The sequence below is a fragment of the Gossypium hirsutum genome, chromosome D02, assembly GCF_007990345.1.
Source record: "Gossypium hirsutum isolate 1008001.06 chromosome D02, Gossypium_hirsutum_v2.1, whole genome shotgun sequence".
NCBI classification, from domain to species: Eukaryota; Viridiplantae; Streptophyta; class Magnoliopsida; order Malvales; family Malvaceae; genus Gossypium; species Gossypium hirsutum.
Window position 1 is genome coordinate 4,766,118 of NC_053438.1, and position 22,277 is coordinate 4,788,394.

The 22,277-nt window shown below is 30.3% G+C and overlaps 1 protein-coding gene across 1 annotated transcript; it reads right to left on the bottom strand.

Annotated features, from left to right (window-relative positions):
• Window positions 1-1,526: 1,526 nt before the first annotated feature.
• On the bottom strand, window positions 1,527-4,529 carry LOC121214454 (uncharacterized). Its single transcript, XM_041088119.1, has 7 exons — window positions 4,180-4,529; window positions 3,982-4,099; window positions 3,714-3,802; window positions 3,578-3,624; window positions 3,404-3,492; window positions 2,741-2,874; window positions 1,527-2,330 (listed from the first exon to the last, which is right to left on the bottom strand). The coding sequence occupies exons 1-7, from the start codon at window positions 4,282-4,284 to the stop codon at window positions 1,659-1,661; spliced, it is 1,254 nt and encodes a 417-aa protein (XP_040944053.1). The 5' UTR covers window positions 4,285-4,529; the 3' UTR covers window positions 1,527-1,658.
• Window positions 4,530-22,277: the final 17,748 nt, after the last annotated feature.

A 22,277-nucleotide genomic window follows, 5' to 3' on the forward strand; every position in this document is an offset into this window, starting at 1 on the left:
AATAAACATGTAAGTCTAACCTCGACTATCTTCTCTGGGAACATACCGAATCAACCATCGCCCTTCAATTCTCATGATCTGTTGGACTCTTCTAAGCACTGTAATGCTTGATTCCATCAATGTATTATCATGTACGGCTCGAACTACCTCTAAATTATCAATATGAATCATAACTCTATTAAATTCTTAATTAAGTAGAATAAACATGTCATCTAAAATACCCTATAGTTCAGCCTCAAAGACCGTGCATTTCCTGATGTAATGGTTGTAACCCAAGATCCAGACTTTATTCTTTAAACCATTTGTTGGTAACTATTTTGTTTTTCTTCTACGGTTAAAATATGTTATAAGTCTTTGTACTCTTTACAAATTTAAAATTTAGTCTTTATACTTTTACTTTTAGAAATTTAGTCCTTTTATTTTTTTTAAAATTTTAAAATCCAGATCCAATGATTACCGCTATTAAAATTCTTTTGCTAAATTCAGGTTTATTACAACATCATTTTTTTAGTTACATGGATACCAAATGAGTTTTTTTATTTATTTCAAAATGCCACACCAATAAATTTAACAATATTAATCATTAGATTTGAAATTTGAAATCTCAAAAAGTGAAGAGACTAAATTGTTAAAAATAAAAAATATAGGGATTAAATTCTATATTTGTAAAAATACAAAAACTTTATCATGTTTTAACCTTTCTCTACTCATGTTAAGGTAGTAAAATTCTATGAAAAGCCCCTATATTTATATCTCCTTGGTGGATTTATTCCCACTATTATCATTTCATGATTTCTAATCCTTTATTTCTCAATGTATGTTTTCAATTTTGATGTGAAATACATATTGCAAAAAAAAAAGTATTAGAGTTGTGTGACCATAATCTTGGTTAAAGAAATAAAATACTGTGACAAAATAAGGGGCTTTGTGTATAGACCATGTCGCACAAGTAGAATCTATATAGAACTACACTTATTCTATTTGACATTGATTAGAATTGAATTTTCAACTTTTAAATAGATGTAGTCGAAACTCCTCTTGTATCATTCAGTTTTTAACATTAATGAATCTCTTTTCTTCTGCCCATGATTTTTTCCCAACAGGTTTCCACGTAAAACCTGTGTGCTTTATTTTTCTTACTACTTTACGACCGTTCTATATCGTCATTATCGACGTTAGTTTTCACAAATAAGTATAGAGATGTTCAAATAATTAAACCAGACAGAGAGACGTTGTATAGGGAACTAAATAGAATTTGAAAGAATTAATAAAAAAATCAAATTATAATAAAGATATATTGTACTTGGAAAATGCACTTCAACTCATTCGAACCCGCATTCTCTTACACTGACAATAATATTGATGCCAGTCGAGCTAAAACTTGACCATTCAATTTTACTATTATGTTACTTAATTTTTTGATTTACGAGTCAGAAAATACTTAAACAAGTCAAGTGATTTATTAGTGTTAATTAAATTTGATAATCACACCACCACAAGATTGATTATAAAAAGTAAACAAATAATTAATCGAATTATTAGTAATTTAGTAGTGTTGTTTTAAACACTTTTGAAGTCAATGAAAAAATATAGAAGCACTATGCACCCTTTTCCGCACTTTTTTCTTTCTCTTTTCTTTTTATTTTTGTAATTTTGATCTAGAACCGTTGAGATACCGACATGTGGCCACGTTTAACGATGGAGATTAAGCCACCTAGTGGGGGCCGCATCATTGACCGGTAAATCATCTCATCGTACGGCCTACGGTAGAATTTCAAAAACGGCATGAACGATTCACGGGACTTTTCCGCCTTGGTGCTGACGTGGCTATCCCGTCGGAAAAACATCGCCGGCGATTGGAGGAAAGAGGGTCTCGGTGTCCTCGGGTGGTTGACTTTGACCGGCTCGAAGGCTTTGCTACGCTGCGGTAAGGGTGTAGAGGGGAACAAGCTCTTCCTCATGCTGATGTTCCCACGTGGCGTTCTGGCGGCCGGTGATGCGAAGGAGAGAGACCGGGCGTTGAGCGGCGAGATCAGGGCCGGGCCCAGTGGGGAGGGGCTGGCGGTGGGTCCGACTTTGGATGCTGACGTGTCGCTCGTCAAGGTGAGGTACCATGGCTTGAGGGAGTCGAAATGATGGGATACGGTGAAGGAGAATCGGGATGATGAACAGGAACCGACCTTGGCCGTTGATTTGACTGACGACGGGTCAAACCTAAGAGATGATGCTCTCGGGTACGACGTGAAATCGTTGAAATCAAGTGATTCTTCGTAATCAAGCGATGAAACCACCATCGTGGCCGTTGATAGCTCCACAAATGGACGCACGCCCTACAAAAATAAAATCAAAATCAAATCATCATTTGGTCAATTATAGTTGTAGTCCCTCCATTATGTTAAAATTTGAAATGTAACCCCTCCACTTTAGTTTAACATAATTGATAACACGATATAAGTTTTTCTTAACCTACTAATAATATTATAAAAATAGGACTATGACAACAATAAACCCATTATTTTAAAGTTGTCAATATTTTCAAATGCATGGAATCTAAATTTGAGGAAGGTATAAACTTATGGACCCACAATGAGAAAACAAGTGTACCAATATTTTGACTTAAACTTGAATTTTTAAACCTTTATTGTTCAGAAAAATTTAAATAAATCTAATCATACTCGTATTTGACACATACTTATTTTCGATACTTATACCGGAACATCGAGTTTTCGAAATAACCTACCTTCCAAAGGTAAGAAAAGAGGGAAGGAGGGTCGATGACAAAGGCCTTGTAAAGCCGTCCAGGGTAGTACTCGCCCACAATTTTCAATGCTGCCAGCAATAGGTTCATAAAAGCAGATGCTGATCTGAAAAAGCCTGTACCCAAAAACCATTTTCTCAAAATCATCAGCCCCAAAATTGAAAATTCCCCCTAAAAAAACATTAAATTTAAATTTATTTTATCTTTTAACTAATCCCTGATTAATAAAACATTAAGCCTGACATTTTGCAGAGAATTATCAGATAAAAAAGCTTTTTTGAAAAAAAAGTAAAATCTTGGGGTTTTTTGTTAGTAATTGACCAATAGTATTTAAAACACCTTCAATTCCCGATAATACCCTAGTAATCTACTGAAACAAAACTAAGATTCGAGTGTGACATGTAAAAGGGCACTCCGGACATTATCTGAGGTTGTCTCAGAACTTGCCGGCGATTCAACATGGTTACTAATATTTGGGGTGTGTTTTTTTTTTCATTTATTGCATTATAAGACTGCTTTAAGCAGCATGCAACGAAAAAATAACTTAAAAATTTCGGTTTCGAGTCTTGTGAATAAAGGTTCGGTTTGGCTCGATTTTAGATTAATCGGGACCTTACCGGATGTCGGAAAAAAAAAAAAACTTACTTGCATCTAAGAGTAGAACAAACTGTTGGGTGTTTTTAGGCATGGTTGCTATGGCAACTTCCAATGTGAAAACCAGCAAACGTGTGAACCTAAAAAAAACCAAACACAGTTCAGATCTTGTTTTTGTTTAAAAAAAAAAAAGAGACAATGATTCGTGTCATAATATGTACTTACAGTTTCTGAGAGTGGAATTTTTGGTAATCTTGTTTGATCCTTAAAACCTGTAATAAAAATTAAGATATTAATTAATTAAAAAAATCTTTGTTACATATTTATATATGTAGTTAATTATTATGAGAAAATTTATTACAATGATGGGTCTTGATTCTTCATCATGGCCAGCTACATAAGCAACTCCTTCAGCTATTTCAGTCGAGAACTCATCTGCTATCAAATTTTCTGCACATTTTCCCAAAAATTAGGTATTTTAATCTTAGTAAATGGTTTCCAAGTGGCATTAATATAATGAAGGTTTTTTTTTTTAATTTTCAAAACTGAAACTTTAAAGGGAAAAAAAAAAACAAGATTCTTTGATATATATGAAACAAAAAGAAAAAGCAAAAAAAAAAAACGTTTACCAGTGCCAATGGTTTCTCTCCAAGCAAGACAAGCACGTAAATGTTTAGCAGCTTTCTTCACATTGTCACCTTTTGCTCTTAGAAACCTCTCGATACAAGCATTGTTGCAGAACTTCTCCTGTTTGTTTCCCGAGAAAATTTTTAAAAACTGAAAGGAAACCATCTGAGAAAATGAAAGGAAACGGAAAAGAAATTTACCTGTTTGGGTGTTAATGGAGGAGATTGTTTCTTAACGAGTTGAAGAACTGATTCAACTCTTTGGTTCAGTTTCTCTTCTTCTCTGGACTGATCTTTCTTCCCCATTTTTCGAGAAAACTGAAACTCAAAAAACTCAGATCTTTTTTTTTATTTTTATTGTTCTTGCTTCTCTCAGTTCCTAGTAACGAAATTGAAACACACACAAATATTCCAAGCTTTTGCTTCACGCAACCATTAAAAAACAGCGAAGAGATGCATATATATATATATATAAAGGTGGAGAGAATGAAGGAGGGGGGGGGGGAGAGTGGGAGGGAAAGAGGTGTTCAAAACTAGAAACGTTGAATGATGACAAGGATAGTGTTGTATATATGTATATATAGGCAAAGTGACGGCTGATAACGCCGTTATATGTACACCTAAGAAAAAAAAAGTACAGTGTTTTTTTTTCTTTCTAAACTCAATATTGAAAACACGGAATAATCACAAATTTTAAATATGAATTGTAAAATAAATATGAAAGATACGAAAATAAAATTGATTATGATATGAACCCCATCTCTAATGGCACTAAGTATTTGCCTCAAAAACCTCTATATTATGGGTTTGAATCACAGGGGCACAGGGACAATCCTGTTTGTGGTGTTAGTATGTGAGTCAATTATAAAGGTACCCGAAAAAATATTTTTATTTGGTCATATGATTTAGATCATGTAAAAATTCATTCAATCAAGTATTATTAATAATAAATTTACATGTCAACTGAATATTGATGTTATAGGAACAGGATTGAAGGTTTTTTCTCGATTTCCAATTTTTTACTTGTTTGAAACGGTTATTGCTATTTTCAGTTATATATCACAAGCTAGACCATTGATTCTCGGTTTTGCCCGTTCTAGTTTTTAACAACCATGTTGAATGCTTAATTTTTTTTTCTTAATTCATGCCATTACCTTAACGAGAACAACTAACAGTATATCAATATCGACCTACTAATAACATTATAAAAATATAAAACAATCAAAATATACCATTATAAGGATTAAATCTCAAATTATGATTTTAGACAGGGACCAACATTGAAATTCGACCTACTTTTAAAAGAAACTGCAGCGTAACAGTGAATTCCAACGTCATCGGTGCTTTATTTTTATTTTTTTAATTTTAGTCAATGCCAAAAAATGCAATTATTTTGTCGACTGAGATATTGGGTCCCCTAAAGGAAAACGCCGTCCACGTCACCCAACACCGTAGCATAGCCCACACCAACCGTTATAGTCTCCTTGTTGCTTTGCTTTACTCTTTAATTTCATTTTCACTTTAAAAAAGAAAAAAAAAAGGAATATTTGCAGAATTGGCATTTAATTTTGGGGGGTTTATTATATACAGTTCCAAAATAGCTTAATTTCATGTACCTACAATGGCCGTTACTGTTGTACTTTAGCTTATTTATGGGAATTGGACTCTATTAGGAAAGGCTGCCCCCTATCTGTGATATTAACTGTAACAAGGGTTCGTATGTATGTAGACATCTAATAATTATTGCATGAAAATGAAAGGTAAGTACTGATATGCCATTGTCACATCCTCACATTATGTAAAGATTGTAAGTATGAAAAGATTTCACTTAGTGGAGATTTGGAACTTTCATCTTAAAATCGAAAAATTAGATTTAATTTGATTTGATATGATTTGATTTAAGGAAGTACTTGAGATTTTAATAAGAAACGATCGGAACCATGAATCGATTTATGCTCGAAAAGTTCAATTTCACAAAATTACGAGAAAAATTTTATATCGAGATCATAAGCAAAAGGAATTGGGAAACATGGTTTGGTTAACATGAGCAAATACAAAGAGGCAGGCAGAGGCTTTGGACCCCGGAAATAGAAAATTGTAATTCTATCCTCTAACAAATACATGGCAAAATTACGCTTTACCTCTTAAAATGGAAAAAAAAATTTCTATTTAGTCTGTTTATAACAAGATGAAATCATAAATTAATAAATGATAAAACCTATCCAAACCCAACTTAACTTGATTTCACCTTGAAATGAGCTAAACCTTGACTAGAAATGACCCAACTCGAAAAAAAACACGTTTGACAGATTCGAATGACCCAAAATTAAAATCGACTTAAACTCAAAACGAGCCGAAATTGGATAGAGAAATAGGAATATGTAGGCAGGGGATGAAGATTTAGGGTTCTTAGTCTAGTGATATATATATATACATATTAATCATTATAACCTATGAAGATGAGGAGTCCAAGGGGGAAGTAATGGAGACCCGTGAACGGATATTTCGGGATATAATTAAAATTAGGACACTTATGAAGGTAACGAAAAACATGCATGTTGGTGTACTTTGTTTGGAGTTTTCTTACATTCATTCCAGTTCATAACTGTTCATTTCCCTTTTGTTTTTTTCTTTTCTTTTTAAAATTTTCTTTGCCTCCAAACAGCTATATTTTCAATATGCAGTGTATTTTCCTTTTATGAATTTTTCCATCAATGTTCAAAAAAGGAAAACATAGTTTTTGCCTTCTTCTTCTTCTTTCTTTTAAGTTACTTTTATTAACCTCTTGGTAAATTAGATTAAGTGATAAAAAGTTTTATTTCCTTTACATAAAATCTCGGGTTAAAATCTTATAGATGGGAAAAATACTATTGGGGTTGAATGCGAGTACCAAACATCAAGGTGCCTTAGATTAAAAAAGAGAGAGTCAAGTTCAACCATATGCCATACGAGTATATTTGAAATTTTGAAATTTTAATTTTGACCCAAACGGTAGCAATTAAATTTGTTAGATAAAATTTTACTATTAATCTCATACTATGGATAAGTCATGGATTTAGAATCTATTCTCAAATTTCATTCCTGACTCAAAACAATAGCCGTTAAATCCACTAACTAAAACGACGTGACTTTTTGCATGTATTAAGTGAAAATAGAAAGATAACATGACATTACACATGTTTAAAATTTAATAAGTATAATTTTTTCTGGTACAAAGAAAGATTAAACCAAGGTAACCCTATAATAGATTACACTATATCAGGAAAATCATCATGCAGTACTTGAAGGATTTCATCCGGTGGTTGCTCGAATATATTTTTACCCAACAGTCTTGAGAATCCATCTTTGCCAATCTATCTGCTACCCTATTTCCTCTCCGAACGCATGTGTTAATCATATCATCCAATCTTGCTAAAGTAGGTCCTTAATGGTGAGGGCCACTGCTAAGCAATTCTGCTTCTCTCCAGTTACTTGAATTTCTTGAATAGCTTCTTTACTATCTATCTCAAGGATCACTTCCTTCATGCCAAGATTCCATACAATTTGGATCCCATCCAGAATAACCCACAGCTCCGCCATGGTCACCGAGCAACACCCAATATTCCTTGTGAACCCTGCAATCCTCCACCTGCAGCAATAATCCCAGAATTCTAAAAATTTTAAAATACATCTACCATTAAATCAGGATCGAATTTTTAAAATTCGAAAAATCGCAAAAACTGAAAATGAATAAATTAAAATGCAAAACACTAAACCCACAATTTATGTATTTATAAAAAAAATTACCCCTTTTATGCAAACGTCATCCTCGGTCTATGAAAGTTTTGAACATAAGTACATTTAATAATACCTCCATACAATGTGAAGGTCAAACAAAGTATATTATATTTTGGTACGTAAGTGTAGTATAGTAAACCCATGCATGCTTGCATGCTTATGCAATTAATTATAATTTAACCCCAAAATATTTGAGGTCATTAATTAAGATTGCCATTTGCTTTATAATTGAAGTGGCACAAATTAAATACATAAATAAATATTTTAACACACAAACACATAGTCCCACAAGTCAATACATTGATACTTGAACTCACCAAATATTAAAAATGAAAAACCATAATAATAATAATTAATAATAATAATAGTAATAATAATTGTAATAATAAAAATAATAAGTCCGTTGTTGTTACGGCGGAGACTTTTTCCACATATTGAGAGGACCAAAATGTCCCAACATTCTCCACGTGTAAAGTTTTTTAAATGAAAAAAAAAATTAAACGCAAATTTCTATTTTTTTTAACCCTGTTGATTAATTAATTATTACCACTACCTAATAAATAGTTACTAATATATTTTTTCTAATTTTGGTCAGATTTTGTCTTTAGTCCTTGTACTTGAAAAAAGTTTAAAATTTAGTCCCTCTACTTAAAGAGTTAAACTTCTTTAAAAACCTCCTATGTTAGCATCAATACACTTGTGTAATATTCATACCAACTTCGTAAGCAAATCATTATGAACTTAGTAAGCATCTATTATAGTTAGGGGCGAGCATTCGGTCGAGTTAAAAAATTTCGAGCTAGTCGAGTTGACAAATTCTATTTTAGCAACCGAACTTAATTTAAAATTTTCTCGAATCGAGTCAAAAAATTTCGAGTTACAAATTTTCGAGTCAATGTTGTGCTAACATGGACTGATTATTTAACTAGTAGATGAAGTACAAGATTATTTAACTACATAAGGTTGATGGGTAAACATTTAACAAAACGACGTAGTTTTACCTTTTCTTATTCGGATTTTCGGATAACTCAAACTGTATAATTCCTATTCAAGTTAAATCGAAAATTTTGACTTTTTTATTCGAGTTGATTCAAATAACTCAAACTATTTAATTCAAAATTTTAATTTTTTTATCAAGTTTCGACTCGAATCGGGTTTTGCTCACCCTTAATTATAATAGGTAAATTTTGTGCCAACAGTTGGACTAGAATGTTTCTTTTTTTGAAAAGAAGATTCAATTTTTAACTTTTAAAATAGGTTAAAATATGGTCTAAGTCCTTGTACTATTCACACATTTGAAATTTAATTTCTCTATTTTTCATATTTAAAAATACAAATCCAATTATTAACACCGTTAAATTCAGGTTCATTACAATTTACAAAATATTTTTTTATTACATAGCTACCAAGTGAGTATTTCTTCATTTCAGAATATCACACCAACACATTTAACAAAAGGATTTGGATGACATTAGCAACTGGATCTGCATTTTGAAACATGAAAAAGTAGAGGAACTAAATTATTAAAAATAAAAATAACAAGACTAAATCTTAAATGTTGTTGATATACAGGGACCGACGGAAAATTTGACCTTTAAAATTTTTAAATTTTAGTTAATAAAATAGTGAGAAAGAGGGGTTTTTCCCAAAGATGGGAAGGCAAAGTCAAAAAGGAGGTAAAACATGTTAGAAAAGCCCAAATTGGTTCAGTGGAAGTGACAAACAATATCCCAAGCATTAATGGCACATTGGCTTATATACATATATATACGTACATATTGGTACTACCTTGTTATGTTCTTTGACAATATGGCTTCTGCAACAATCTGAACTCAAATGAATAATGCCTGACATTTCCAGTTTATATCCCCCTAATAATTTTCCAGTTTTCTCTTATTTTCTTTAACTCAATAATGCTCCATTCCCAAATTTAGCAATGAAATTAAATTGCTTTTTTTTTCTTGTTTATCATTACTTTACATTTATAAAATTTTAAGTTTGGGTTTGGGTTTAGAAAAAAAAAGTATTTTTAGTGGAAATGATAAAAACAATTTTTTATTTTTCACGTATTTTTATTCTTTAAAAATTATTTTTAAATAAATTTAACCAAACTGGGGCGCGAATATGAAGGAGTAGTCAGGGGCCTTTTAGATGAAAATTTGCTATTTAAGTCTCTATAAGATTTAAATCGAATCTTAATTATGATAAAATTGCCTTAAAAAAGATGAAAATAATAAATTAATATGTTATAAAAGTATGTTTTAATCTCACAAAAATTTATTATTTGATTCGTCCATGTAACCAAACACATTTCCAAGAAAATAGAAACAAAAATGGTTTTTGCTTCCTAAAACTAGACGGAGCCTTATTTTCTCTATAAAAGTGGTATACAATAATTTTTTTGTCGGTAAAATCTCATAGTTAAAATATAATTAGGGATGTCAAATAATTCGAGTCTATTGAATTTCAACCTTACTTAACACTATAAGTTGGGGAGGAGTTATGGGTAGTTTTAACTATTGTGTCACAAATAGCAGATATGGTATTTCTATAATGAGATTAAGGGATATTCACCCATAGAATCTATCTAGGTTTGAGTTTGAGTTTTTATCAGAGCAAGTGGTATACCTTTATTTGAGTAGCTCATTTTAAACGTAGTGTGTGTGTATAGGGTATAAATATGTTCATATCGTGTGTGTGAGTACTAACCTTCTAATTATACACTACCAAAAAAAATATGCGAAGATAAAACTTAAATGTAATTTTAATATTGATTCCAATTATACATGAAAAGTAAGATAAAGGTAAGTGATTTTTTAAGGAGCGGAGTATATAACTGTATTAGTGATTAAGGGATATTCACCCATAGAACATTTATTTAAGTAGCTCCTTTTAAACGCAGTGTTAAATTATACATCGATAAAGACAGTAGGAATGATCGCAAAGCAATAAGAAAGAAAAATAAGAACACACATATTTCACGTGGAAAACCCTTATCAGTTATGCACAATTTTTAAAAGTTAAACGACCCGTCAAACCTTCGCCACCACTGATCCCCAATTTTACCTCTCTATTTTATTTATTTAACAAGTGAGTTGCCCATTGAACTATTTATTTCAATTATACACAAAAAGTAAGATAAAGGTAAGGGATTTTTTGGGGGGGGGGGTTGAGTGGTAAATCAAGGTTAAACATATGCAAACCCAAGTTTAGGCTTTTAAATTGAGTTTCCCAAAATTAAAGTGCATGTAAGCTTTACTTTATAATATTTTTTTCATTGTAATTAAATAATAATAGGAAAAAAGTTTGTATGTAGTTAAACATTGGTTTTCATTTGTCCCCATTCAAATATGTAATAGATTCTCCTCTTTATCCAAAACCCACTATATTTCTTTATTATTTCCCCCTTTGTTTTCTCTCTCTTAATCTCTCGAGCTCTTCCTCTAAATTAAAGTGAAGATTTGTTTCCTTAAAAAATAAAATATAATTTAGGTTTAATTACGGGTTTAGTCCCTTTACGGCGTTGAAAATGGAATTCAACCTGTTCGCTTTTATAATGTTATTAGTAAGTTCAAATTGATAAGACGTATAGATTTGTTTTAATCACATTAAGAACATTAGTTACTGGCGTAAATCCACAAGGCTTAGATCATAATTTCATGTCGTAATTTCAGTGGCAGCAACTGATAGTACTATCAATTTCAACCTCTTATGTCAACCTAAAATAAAAAAGATTAAATCTCGTATTTCAATACCACAGCCCACAGTTCAACCTTATTGAAGTTACTGAAATTTTAAACATGGCGTATGTTTAAATATAGTTCATTAAATCATGTTTTTTTTTTGTTCCGACACTTTTTGGTATTCAATGGTTATATTAGGTTTTGATTAAATTTAAAGTCAAGTTAGACTTGACTTCTACTTGTCGAGATAAAGCTCACACACAATAATTTTTTTCATCCACAAAACTCACACCCGAGACTTTATTTACCATTCAATCCATGTATATGTATATATCCCCTGTACTTGTATTTTCAAGAATTTAGTCCCTCTACTTTTTACATTTCAAAATCCAGGTCCAACTGCTAATACTATTATTTTGTTGTTAAAGTCAGGTTATTATAACTTATTTTTTTTAATTACACGTCACGGAACAAAATTAACAAAGTTAACAGATGGACCCGAATTTTGAGATCCGAAAAGTAGATAAACCGAATTCCCGGGAATACAAGTATAGGGACTAAATTCATAGTTTTCAAAAAGTACAGGGACTATAGGAACAGTTTAACCATATATAAAATATGCTGGCAAGCAGCCAATATCTCACATGTGGACCAACTTGTTCTAAAGTGGTTTTCACCTACCAATTTTATTTTTCTCTTTGGTAAGTGAGGGGTTGATTTTTTTTTTATTTTTTTTTCAAATTTTGAAACACAGCCGTTGTGCTCTTCACACCCCCACAAACAATTTCATTATTTTCTCCTAACCATGATATTTTTATGATAATGTCTTAATCATTGCTTTATTTTTTTATTATTTAAAAATAATAATATAATAAAAATAATTCAAAACAATCATAATGCTTTCCCTCTTTAGCTTGTTTTCCCCACTTTTCTCTGTCTTCGAATGATTAATAATTTAATTAATATGGTTAGTCCGATACTCTTCGTATATTTATAATTTATTTTTTATTTGTTTATGTAATAATTAAAATTCAAATGATAAGATCATTGAAAGATTCCTGTTAGATTACATTGTACGATATTTTTAAAATAAAAATTTGTTCATGCGGCTAACATTACATGCAAGGTATAGTTATAAATTTAGCTTCTAATTATAATTAGATATTTAATGTGACAACCCGTAACGTGTACCTGATTGCTGACGTGAATACCTTTTTTAATTTTTTTGAAGTAAACATGGACTACCACATAAGCTACCACGTTAATGCCGTTAATTTTCACAGTCCAACAAGCTTTTCCATTTTTTTAAAAAGCAATTTAGCTAAACTTCGAAAGTTGAGGACCAAAGTGATTCAAAAAAGAACCTATGGCCAAAGTGATAAATGGGGAAAACATTAGGGTCTAAATTTCTCATTATACCTAAGAAAAAAATCAAATTAATCATAATGCTTGTTTCCTCTCTTGGTTTGAATAATTAATAAACAAATAGATTAAGTACTCTAATGACGTTTGTTTAGGACAAAAAACTAGATGAGTGGGTGTTTTGTCTGTTTTGAAATTTGGTCGTAATTCATGTCCGTTTTACGATCCATTTTTAGAGTTTATGACTGTCCTTTCCAACAATATTATTTTCAAGATTCGAACTTAAGTCGTCTAGTAAAATATTTTTGGATTAAATTTTTTTTTTTGTAAATTTGGAGAATCTACAGAAATGCTAGCTTACATATGATTACGTGAAACATCTACAATAGAAGTAGTCGAGAGTCTCTAAATGATTTCATTGATTTTATAAAAATAAATATCGAGTGCACTTTTCTTCGTCTCTATTGTTTGTTTTTTTGTTTAAAAAAAATTTAATTAAAAAATTATCGTAGTTTTATAAATATTAAGGTTAAGTTATGATTAGATTTTGTCCTTGTTTTGTACTCAACTTGACCATTTTGTTTATATATTTTAATTTTGTACAATTTGGTCATACTATTATTATAATAATAATTATTATTAATGTTTTGTCTTGACCTATATTAACAATATCATTAAAAATCAACAAGTGTTGGGCATAGTGATGAGGTTGATGGAAATATACTATTGCAAAACAAAACCGTTAGTACTGACAGGGAAAATAAACTAAGTGTAAACAAATAAAATAATCAGTGTGCTGTGGAAGAACCACTGGTTTAAAAGTAGATTCGTCCTGATTGGTGTAATCGTGTAGTGAATGTTGCCTCCCAAAGTTAACATAGAACTGTTGATTGCTTCTCTTGTGTAAAATGAGAAGAATGTCAGTTTTCTAAAATAGCAGAGAGGATTTTCCTCAACCGAAAATATTCTCTACAACAGTCAGAAGATTTTCCGCAACTGAAAATATTTTAAAAATATTTATTGCATTACCAACAAAGGTACGTTACACTCTTAAAAAGAGAATTTAGATTTGAAATTTGGAGACAACATTATTGAAAGGAGCAATCACAAACCCCAAAAGGACTAATCTTCGTTGATCGTAAAATTGACATGAAAGATAATTTTGAAACATTACAATGAGAAAAAAAAATGGGATTTAGGCAAAATATGCTTGGACTGACTTTTTACAATTTTATCACATTCAAATATTAAACATTATGCTAATTGAGCGCTCAATTGGTATCGGCATTGTTGTCAGTGTAAGAGAACATAGATTTTAGTGCATTAAATCGTATTATCCTCCACTTTAAAGATTGATGAGGGACTGTAGATAATTTTTATTTCCCTAATTTGGAAAATAATTGCTGATATTAATCCCTGCAAGTAAACAATTAGGCAACTCCAAAAATTGGTTGACAATTGTTCTTTTCAGCTTACACCATTTTCATATTCTAAAGACTAGATGCCACAGGCTTACTTTAGGGTCTCTATTTTGTCATAAATTATATAAGAAATTCTAACATTGTTGAATTTTTTTTTCTGTTTCTTTAAGATGGTGGTGTTTGTATATTTATATGATATAAGTATTGTTTATTGATATGACATACTAGATAAGTTTCATACATATAGACACGTATCTTGTTCTAGACCTAACATGTGTTTATACGGTCTTATACATGTGTAACCTCACAGGAAAACGAACTCGACCTACAAGCTCATTAGGTCCAGCCCAAACTTATTCGGGTTTTGGATTGATGACGGTAATTATCCTAACAAATGTGTATCTATATAAACAAGTTTTATATAAAATAGAAACTGTTTGGGGAAAGAGAAGTCATATTTGATCCATGAAAAGCACAAATCCGATCAAAATACTACATAGAATCATATATTACTTGAACCGGATTAAAACTTATTTAACCAGTAAAAAATGTGAGAAAACCAAAAAAAAATCTTTAAAAAAAATTTTAAAAAAAAATTCTATGTTTTAACCTATAATCCTTTACATTAATACTAAGATCATATAATTAAGGGGAAAGAAATCTTCTTTTATTAATTGAGTCAAAAGTTAAATCGGTCGGACCATTAATTTATCGGTTTGACTGATCGACTGGTTTGATTAAATAAATCATTAAAAAAATTTTGCTCAATTCAATCGACTCATACTGATTCCTAAATCAAATGATTTAATGACTTTCTTTAGACAAATTCTTGATTCGACTGATTGATCCAGTTCAGTTTGATTCAAACAATATTGCTAAGCGTGCACCAATGGTATACAGGTTGAGTGAACTTAGGCACACATAATTAGTTAGGGTTTTGAAAGGTTAAAGATAGATTAAAAAATAGGCTTAATTCACGGTTTAGCTCTTAAAGTATACCTATTTTCTACTTTCGTATCTAAACTTTTTTTGTCCCAATTTGGTACCTAAAGTATCAACTTTGATCTGGTTCGATCCTCACCCTGGGTATGGAGTAGCTTTAAAATTCGTGACTAGCATCTACCCCTTAATGGGTCTACAGAATGCAGAGAATTAATTACTGAACTCGCTCCAGTAAAAATTTGATAAATTAATAAATAAACAATTTGATTCCTATTAGATTAATTCAAATCCTTGGTTCTAAGTCATGAAATTTGTTGACCAAACAATCAACCCAACTTTAGTAGTTTGGTTTACGTTGAAAAAAGGAAAAGGAAAGAGGTGTGTTGTCAACTGTCAAAGTAAACCAAAGAGACAAAGAGGCATATTGATTTTGCTTTTAGGAACCGTTAAAAGGAGGAGGCTTGCAATATGGGGTAAGCACTAAGCACTTCAAAAAAAAAAAAAAAACCCCACAAACAAACAGTCTTTCAAAATGTTTATTTTGATGATGATGATGATGATGAATGGAACAGTTCCCATTTGTGGTTTTGTAATATGTTGACCACAGCTCATAATTCCTCACATGGTGTAGGGGACCCCATCATTGGTCAGGCCATTGTGGCTGCTGCAACCATTGGTCCCGCCGTCGAAAGTGAGCTTTTGTGGCACTGATATCCGTCACTCGTGCCATTTACTCACCAAAATCATCTTCTTTTGGAACATGCTTTTTAACTCGATTAGAAGCTTGGCATGCCCTATAGACAAAGTAAACTGCTTCATAAGACAACTAATGATAATACTACCTAAACTTTATTTTATTGCTGCAAGTTTTGAAATTTCAAACTCATTTTCATTACTTAACCTAAAGCAAGAGGTCTTTTTTTTTTCTTTTAAATTCAAATTCTGGGTGTGTTTGTTCAATCAACCGGTAATTAAATTTGGGTGTAATTATCTGTAATTATATTTGTTATCTGTTAGGTTAATCTAATTATTGGTTCTCACTGAATTAAGTGCAGTTTGAGCATCCCAATTACTTGATTGTTTGTTTATTTGGAGAGGGCTAAGAATTGGGGGAAATTTGCGATGTAATTAGTCATGATGAAAATTTTGAATTTTTTTTAATTTATATTCTTCTGTAATTATAATTTATATTATCGAATATGATATACAAAATTAAAATGTAATTACATTTTGTCAATAAAAAATACTTAGAAAATTAGAATTCCTAGTAAATTGTAGTTACTACTATATAAACACACCCTAAGAAAATAGAGAAATTATTTTATGAACCATTCTCACCGCATCATTCATGGTCTCTCTTCAATTATTTCATGACATTTCAACAGTTTTTTCATGTCATTGATACATAATTTTAATGTTTTTTTTACCCCGAACCCCAAACACTAAACCTAAATCCTAAACTTCAAACCCTAAACCTCAAACTCCAAACTTCAACTCTAAATCTAGAAGCTCAAACCTTGAACCTTGAAAACTGAGAATTCAAGGTTCAGGCTTCAAGATTTAGGTTCAAGTTTGGGGTTTAGGATTCGGGTTCAAGGTTAAGAATTATTGTATCTAATTGAATTGAGTGTAGTTTGAGCATCCAATTACTTATTTGTTTATTTGTTTTGAGAGGGCTAAGAATTGGGGGGAATTTGCGATGTAATTAGCCATGATGGATTTTTTTAATTTTTTAATTTATGTTCTTGTGTCATTACAATTTATATTATAAAATATGATATACAAAATTAAACTATAATTATATTTTGTCAACCAAAAACACCTAAAAAAATTAAATCTCCTTGTAAATTGTAGTTACTACCATACAAACACACCCTAAGAAGATGAGTGTAATTCATTGTATTATGAGAATATTCTGTATAAAAATTAAATAAGGTAAAAAGAAGCAATATAGCAATGAAATAGACTTATTCAAAGATCAAACTATCTATCCAATCTTTAAATTTTGAAAAAATAAATTTGGGTAAAAGAAAATGACATTTTAATTTGATTTGGGCCTTAGGTAGAAATTTTCAAACTCGAGTTCAACACATCTGACTTAAAATTTTGACAATTATATAAACAATTAATATATATTATCATATAATTATAAAAATTACTCAAAATTATATTAATTACCTACTAGAGTTTCATTTTAATTGAAAGTTGAATTTAATCTTAACTAGTATGATTTTCAGCCATGCATCGTTTTGGGTTAATTATTCTGCTAAATTTATCGGTGTGGTATTATAAAATCTAAAAAAATATTTACTCGATAATTATGTGACAAAAAATGACATTATAATGAATTTAAATTTAATAAAGAATTTTAACCATTATTATTTTTTGAACAATCTTATTATAGCTTCTGATCATATCTGCTTTATATATATATATAGAACTATCCATAATCTCTCTCCAACCCATAAATAGGAAGATAATGCGCTTCAGCGCACTTAAACTCACGTTCTTCTGCATTTACAACAATGTCCATCCCAAGTTTGTTGATAGCTCTTCTAAATAAATTTTTTTAATGGGTAAACTACATTTTTAGTCATTAAACTATGTATAAGTTTTTATGTTAATCACTTAATTAAAAAAAAGTTACAATTTGATTGTTGAACTATTCAAAAGGTTTCATTAAGTTACTGGGTTATTAAAATTGATGTAATATATAGCTTTTTCTATTTACATTACCTGTACCAATTGAAAGCTCTCTTTCCCCTTCTCTTTTACAGTGTAGTCTTTTTTTTCATGAAACAACTTTCAACACTATGAATCTACAAACCAAAATTGAAACAATTTTTTTCTCCGATCTTCAACACTAACCATCAAATTGACTTGGATGTAAGGTATGTTCTTCTACTTGTTGATGGGTTCTGATCCATTGTACTGGTCATTGAATCGTCATTTGAAGCTTGTTGGCGAAACTTTTTTTTAAAACTTAACAGCCTAATGACTTAGATAAAAACTTTTGAATAATTCAATGACTTAAAATGAAAATTTTAAACTGTTCAGTGACCAAATTATACATTTTTTTAATTAAATGACCAAAACAAAAACTTACCCCTAATTTAATTTCTTTTAGTTTTCATGTTTTTAGCTTTAGTAGTTTCAATTCTTAGCAGCTAAAGGACTACATTGGGTTGTATTTATGGGCTTCAAATAAGCCCAAAGGGAGTGTAACTTAAAACCCAAATTGGATGTGTAACTTATAGGCTTCAAATAAGCCACATGGATGATGGTAAAATCACAACATTTTAAAGGACATTTTCGTCTTTTTCTATGCTCCAACCTCTCTACCATGACACCAATTCAATGGGAAAATTATTGATAATATCCTTATATATACAAAATAAGTTATATATACTTATATTTAAATCTTTAACTGAGTTTATATCATAAGTCAATCGGGTGCTAACTTAATTTTAAACTTACTAAAATACTCTTTTACGTAGAACACGTAAGTTATATTGTTATAAAGGTGTTTTTGGGTTTTTATATTTTATATAAACTCAATAAAAACTCAATTATAGTAAGATTTAAACCCGTGACATGATAAATTTTAAACATTTAACTTTACTATTTCAACCCTGATTCATTTAGTTTTTATGTAAACTTTTAATAAATATATTTATCACTTATATTTTTTCTCAGTCACGTCGTAAATGTGTCGTAATCTAATATAATTAATTTGTATGTATTGATACACATTACAATTTACAAATTCAAGAAGAGGACGACCAGTGGCGAAGTTTAGTAGAAACTCACGGGACCATGGCCACCCTAAAATGGTAAATTTTAATGTAAGCCCGTTATAATTTATAACATTTTAAATTAATAATGGTAAAATTGTACTTTATCCCCCAAAAATAATAAAAATTTGATTTAACCCTTAAAAAATTATAAATACATAGGCTATTAAAATTATGAAATTACATTTTTACTATCATAAAAATATGCAATTTAATTTCGACCCCACCAATTTTTTTTTGACTCCGCCACTGAGGGCAACAATAAATTTAAATATTAATTTTTGACTTTCCAACAAAAATTCTTAACAATTATTTCCTTTTCAAGTTAGTTTTGTAGCCGTTACTAAAGTTAAAGTAAGCTTAGATTAAGTTTCTTTTGACCTTTTTCTCTCTAATTTTCTTTGTACTTTTTAGGGCTAAGTAGGCAGTTTTGATATTGACTTGCTTTGTATTGTAATTTTTTTTATATATAAAAAATAATTTTTTTATAATTTTTCTATTGAGAAGAGATCAGATCAAATAAGATTAACACGAACTAGCACAGAAATCTAAGCATTTTTTTTATTTTTCTCTAGATCAGAGATGAAACCGGAAAATTTGTTTAGGGAGGGCCAAAATTAAATTGTAACTTTTACGATAGCAAAAATTGTATTTTCATCATTTTAATAGCCTATATCTTTATAATTTTAAATGATTAAGTCAAATTTTTTATATTTTTAGGGGGGCCAGAGTGTAATTTTATATTTACTAATTTAAAATTTTAAATAGCCTAAATAAAATTTTATCCATTTTAGGAGGGGGTCGGAACCCTGCCAGTCCCCCTAGTTTTGCCTTTACTCCAGATTTCATTAAAAAAATCACAATATAAAATATTTGAATTTAATAAAAGAATTTAAATGGGATTAAAGTTAGATTTGAGGTTTTAAATTCAAAAAATAAAATAAAGGACTAAATTCTTTAAAATAAAAATAAAAGGACTAAATTATGAATATACTAAAAGTAAAACAACTCAAAGCATGTTTTAACTTTCTTTACATTACACTGAAATGGTAAACTCTAAAAGTGTAGTTATAATTAACCATATCTTTGCGGCCAATCGGATGGGATCACATTATTTAAAGCTAAAGTTAGTGCTAATCATGCTCATGCTTTTTTATCTTTAAAACTTTTTCTTCTTTAATTGTAATTATTAGACCCCAAATTCTTACCATATGGTAGTAGGTGATCCGTTGATAAACAGATAATAGTGGATTCAGTCTTAGATCGATTAGTATCGATATTATTGTCAGTGCAGGAGGACATGAATTCGAGTGCGCTGAAACGTATTATCTTTCTATTTAAGATATGGGAAGAGTCTATAGGTAATTTTAAGCATTGTATCAAACAGAGCAGATATGACAAGAACATAAAATGAGATTAATGTTAAAAAAAGTAGATAAATTTTTTTAAGAAGGGTCTAAAATGTAATGTAGATGTCCGACAATATAAAATTGTAAATAGAGGTGTTGATGTCAACTTGGGTTAAGTTTTTGGAACGAGTCCATGTATTGTATTAATATCATATATTAGTCATTCGAGTTCGAGTAACTCTATTCTTAAATAGGTTTAATAGACTAACAATGTAGTGATTAATTTGTAACTTTTTTGAATTAAGTGATTAAATTGTAAATTTATCCGTCCCTATTAGACTAATAATCAATTTATAACTTTTGAATAGTTTAATGACTAATACGTGAATTTAGCCGGAAATGATTAAACATGAACCGTTGGATTTCATTTATTGTTTTCATGTTTTGCCTTTCTTATTCATGCAGGTGGACGAGGGACGTGTTTCTTTTTTTTTTTTGTTTTTTCTACAAAAGGTGTTATAATCTACAATAATAATATGTGTGTATATATATATCATCTATATGTGTCGAATTTACAATTTTTTTTATTTTTTGATTTTTCTTTAAAAAAGTAATTATATGTGAATTTAATTTTTAAAAGTTTTTCCAGGTTCAGGTTTGGGTCTAATTGCATTGAAAACGATTTGTTTTAGGGTTTAAAAATTAATTTTATTTTTTGTATTTTATAATTAAAAATTTTAAAATATTTAATTTGCTGGCTCGGGCCGAACCTCGGCCCAAAATGGGTCAGATATACTAAGCAGAGCAGGCCACGGACCTTGTTGTGTACAGAACTAGGCTCTACGTAAGATAATGGCCTTTCATTTGTATTTTTTATTTTTAACAAAGGGATGATTCTATCTAAACTTGTCCATGCTCGGCTCTGAAGATGATCTAAGGCTTAGAAAATAAGTTTGAAAAAAAAAAGTCCGTTTTCTAAATGGGTTGGGCCTCAATAAGTTTTTTTGACATGGTCGGAATTTGCAAAACAAAAAAAAAACCACTGCTTTTTTTTCATTATTTTGTTATATCGCTACTATTTTAAAAGTATTTGCTTGCTAAGTTGTACTTATATTAGTGTTATATAAGTATATTTTTTTCCATTTGTTAGGAAACTTTTTTTTAATATTTTTAGTGCATGTGATGTATTATATATATTTTATAAAAAAATTTAATACGGGCAGGGCGAACCGGAAACAAGTTTTAGCATTTTTATTTGGATCGGGTTTGGGAAAAAATTTAGACCCATTTTTTAGTCCGAACCGAGCATGTACCTAAATTTTTACTTGGCCCGGCCCAAACTTGACCTATAGACAACTCTAATTTTATACCATATATTGATAAAATAATGATAAAAAAATAGACTAATAGCTAACTTTTGATGTGTGGTTCTTCAAAAGTCCATATCAATGTTCTATTCGAGAAGTTCCTCAATTCAAAGTTGAAGAAGTTTGCTTTCAAAAACACTATTTTCCTCTTGAAATTTAGGCTAATGGGACAATGATGAGATCAAGAGCTCACCAAATTCTTCAACTTTTTGTTTTTCTTAAAAGTATTTGCTCTAGCATACAAATATGGTGATATGATCTAAAAGAATTTTTAAATACAGAGAAAACTAAACATACCCTTCATTTACATGCTACATTCCATACCCTTCATTTACATGCAGCATGCCACTGTACCACTTTGAAGCCACCCAAAAGGACACCTTTCTTAGGGAGATCAATATATGCTAAACCCTTAAAGGAGACTTCTTACCTCAACCTTTTAGTTTACTTGAGACACAAGGCATGAGGTATAAGGTAATTCAGTGACCAGAAATGGGAGCAACGAAAGCTTCACCATAACTGTTCATAATATTAGGGCTGACAGGTGAGGGTGTAGCTTCCGATTTTACACGTGAAAAAGGGTTCGAATATGACACTGCACCAA

Coding starts and splice junctions, on each gene's coding strand:
- LOC121214454 (XM_041088119.1), bottom strand. CDS start 4,284: ATGGGGAAGAAAGATCAGTCCAGAGAAGAAGAGAAACTGAACCAAAGA. Junction 3,625..3,713: donor AAGAATCAAGACCCATCATT/GTAATAAATTTT, acceptor TTTTTATTACAG/GTTTTAAGGATCAAACAAGA. Junction 3,493..3,577: donor AAATTCCACTCTCAGAAACT/GTAAGTACATAT, acceptor GGTTTTTTTTAG/GTTCACACGTTTGCTGGTTT.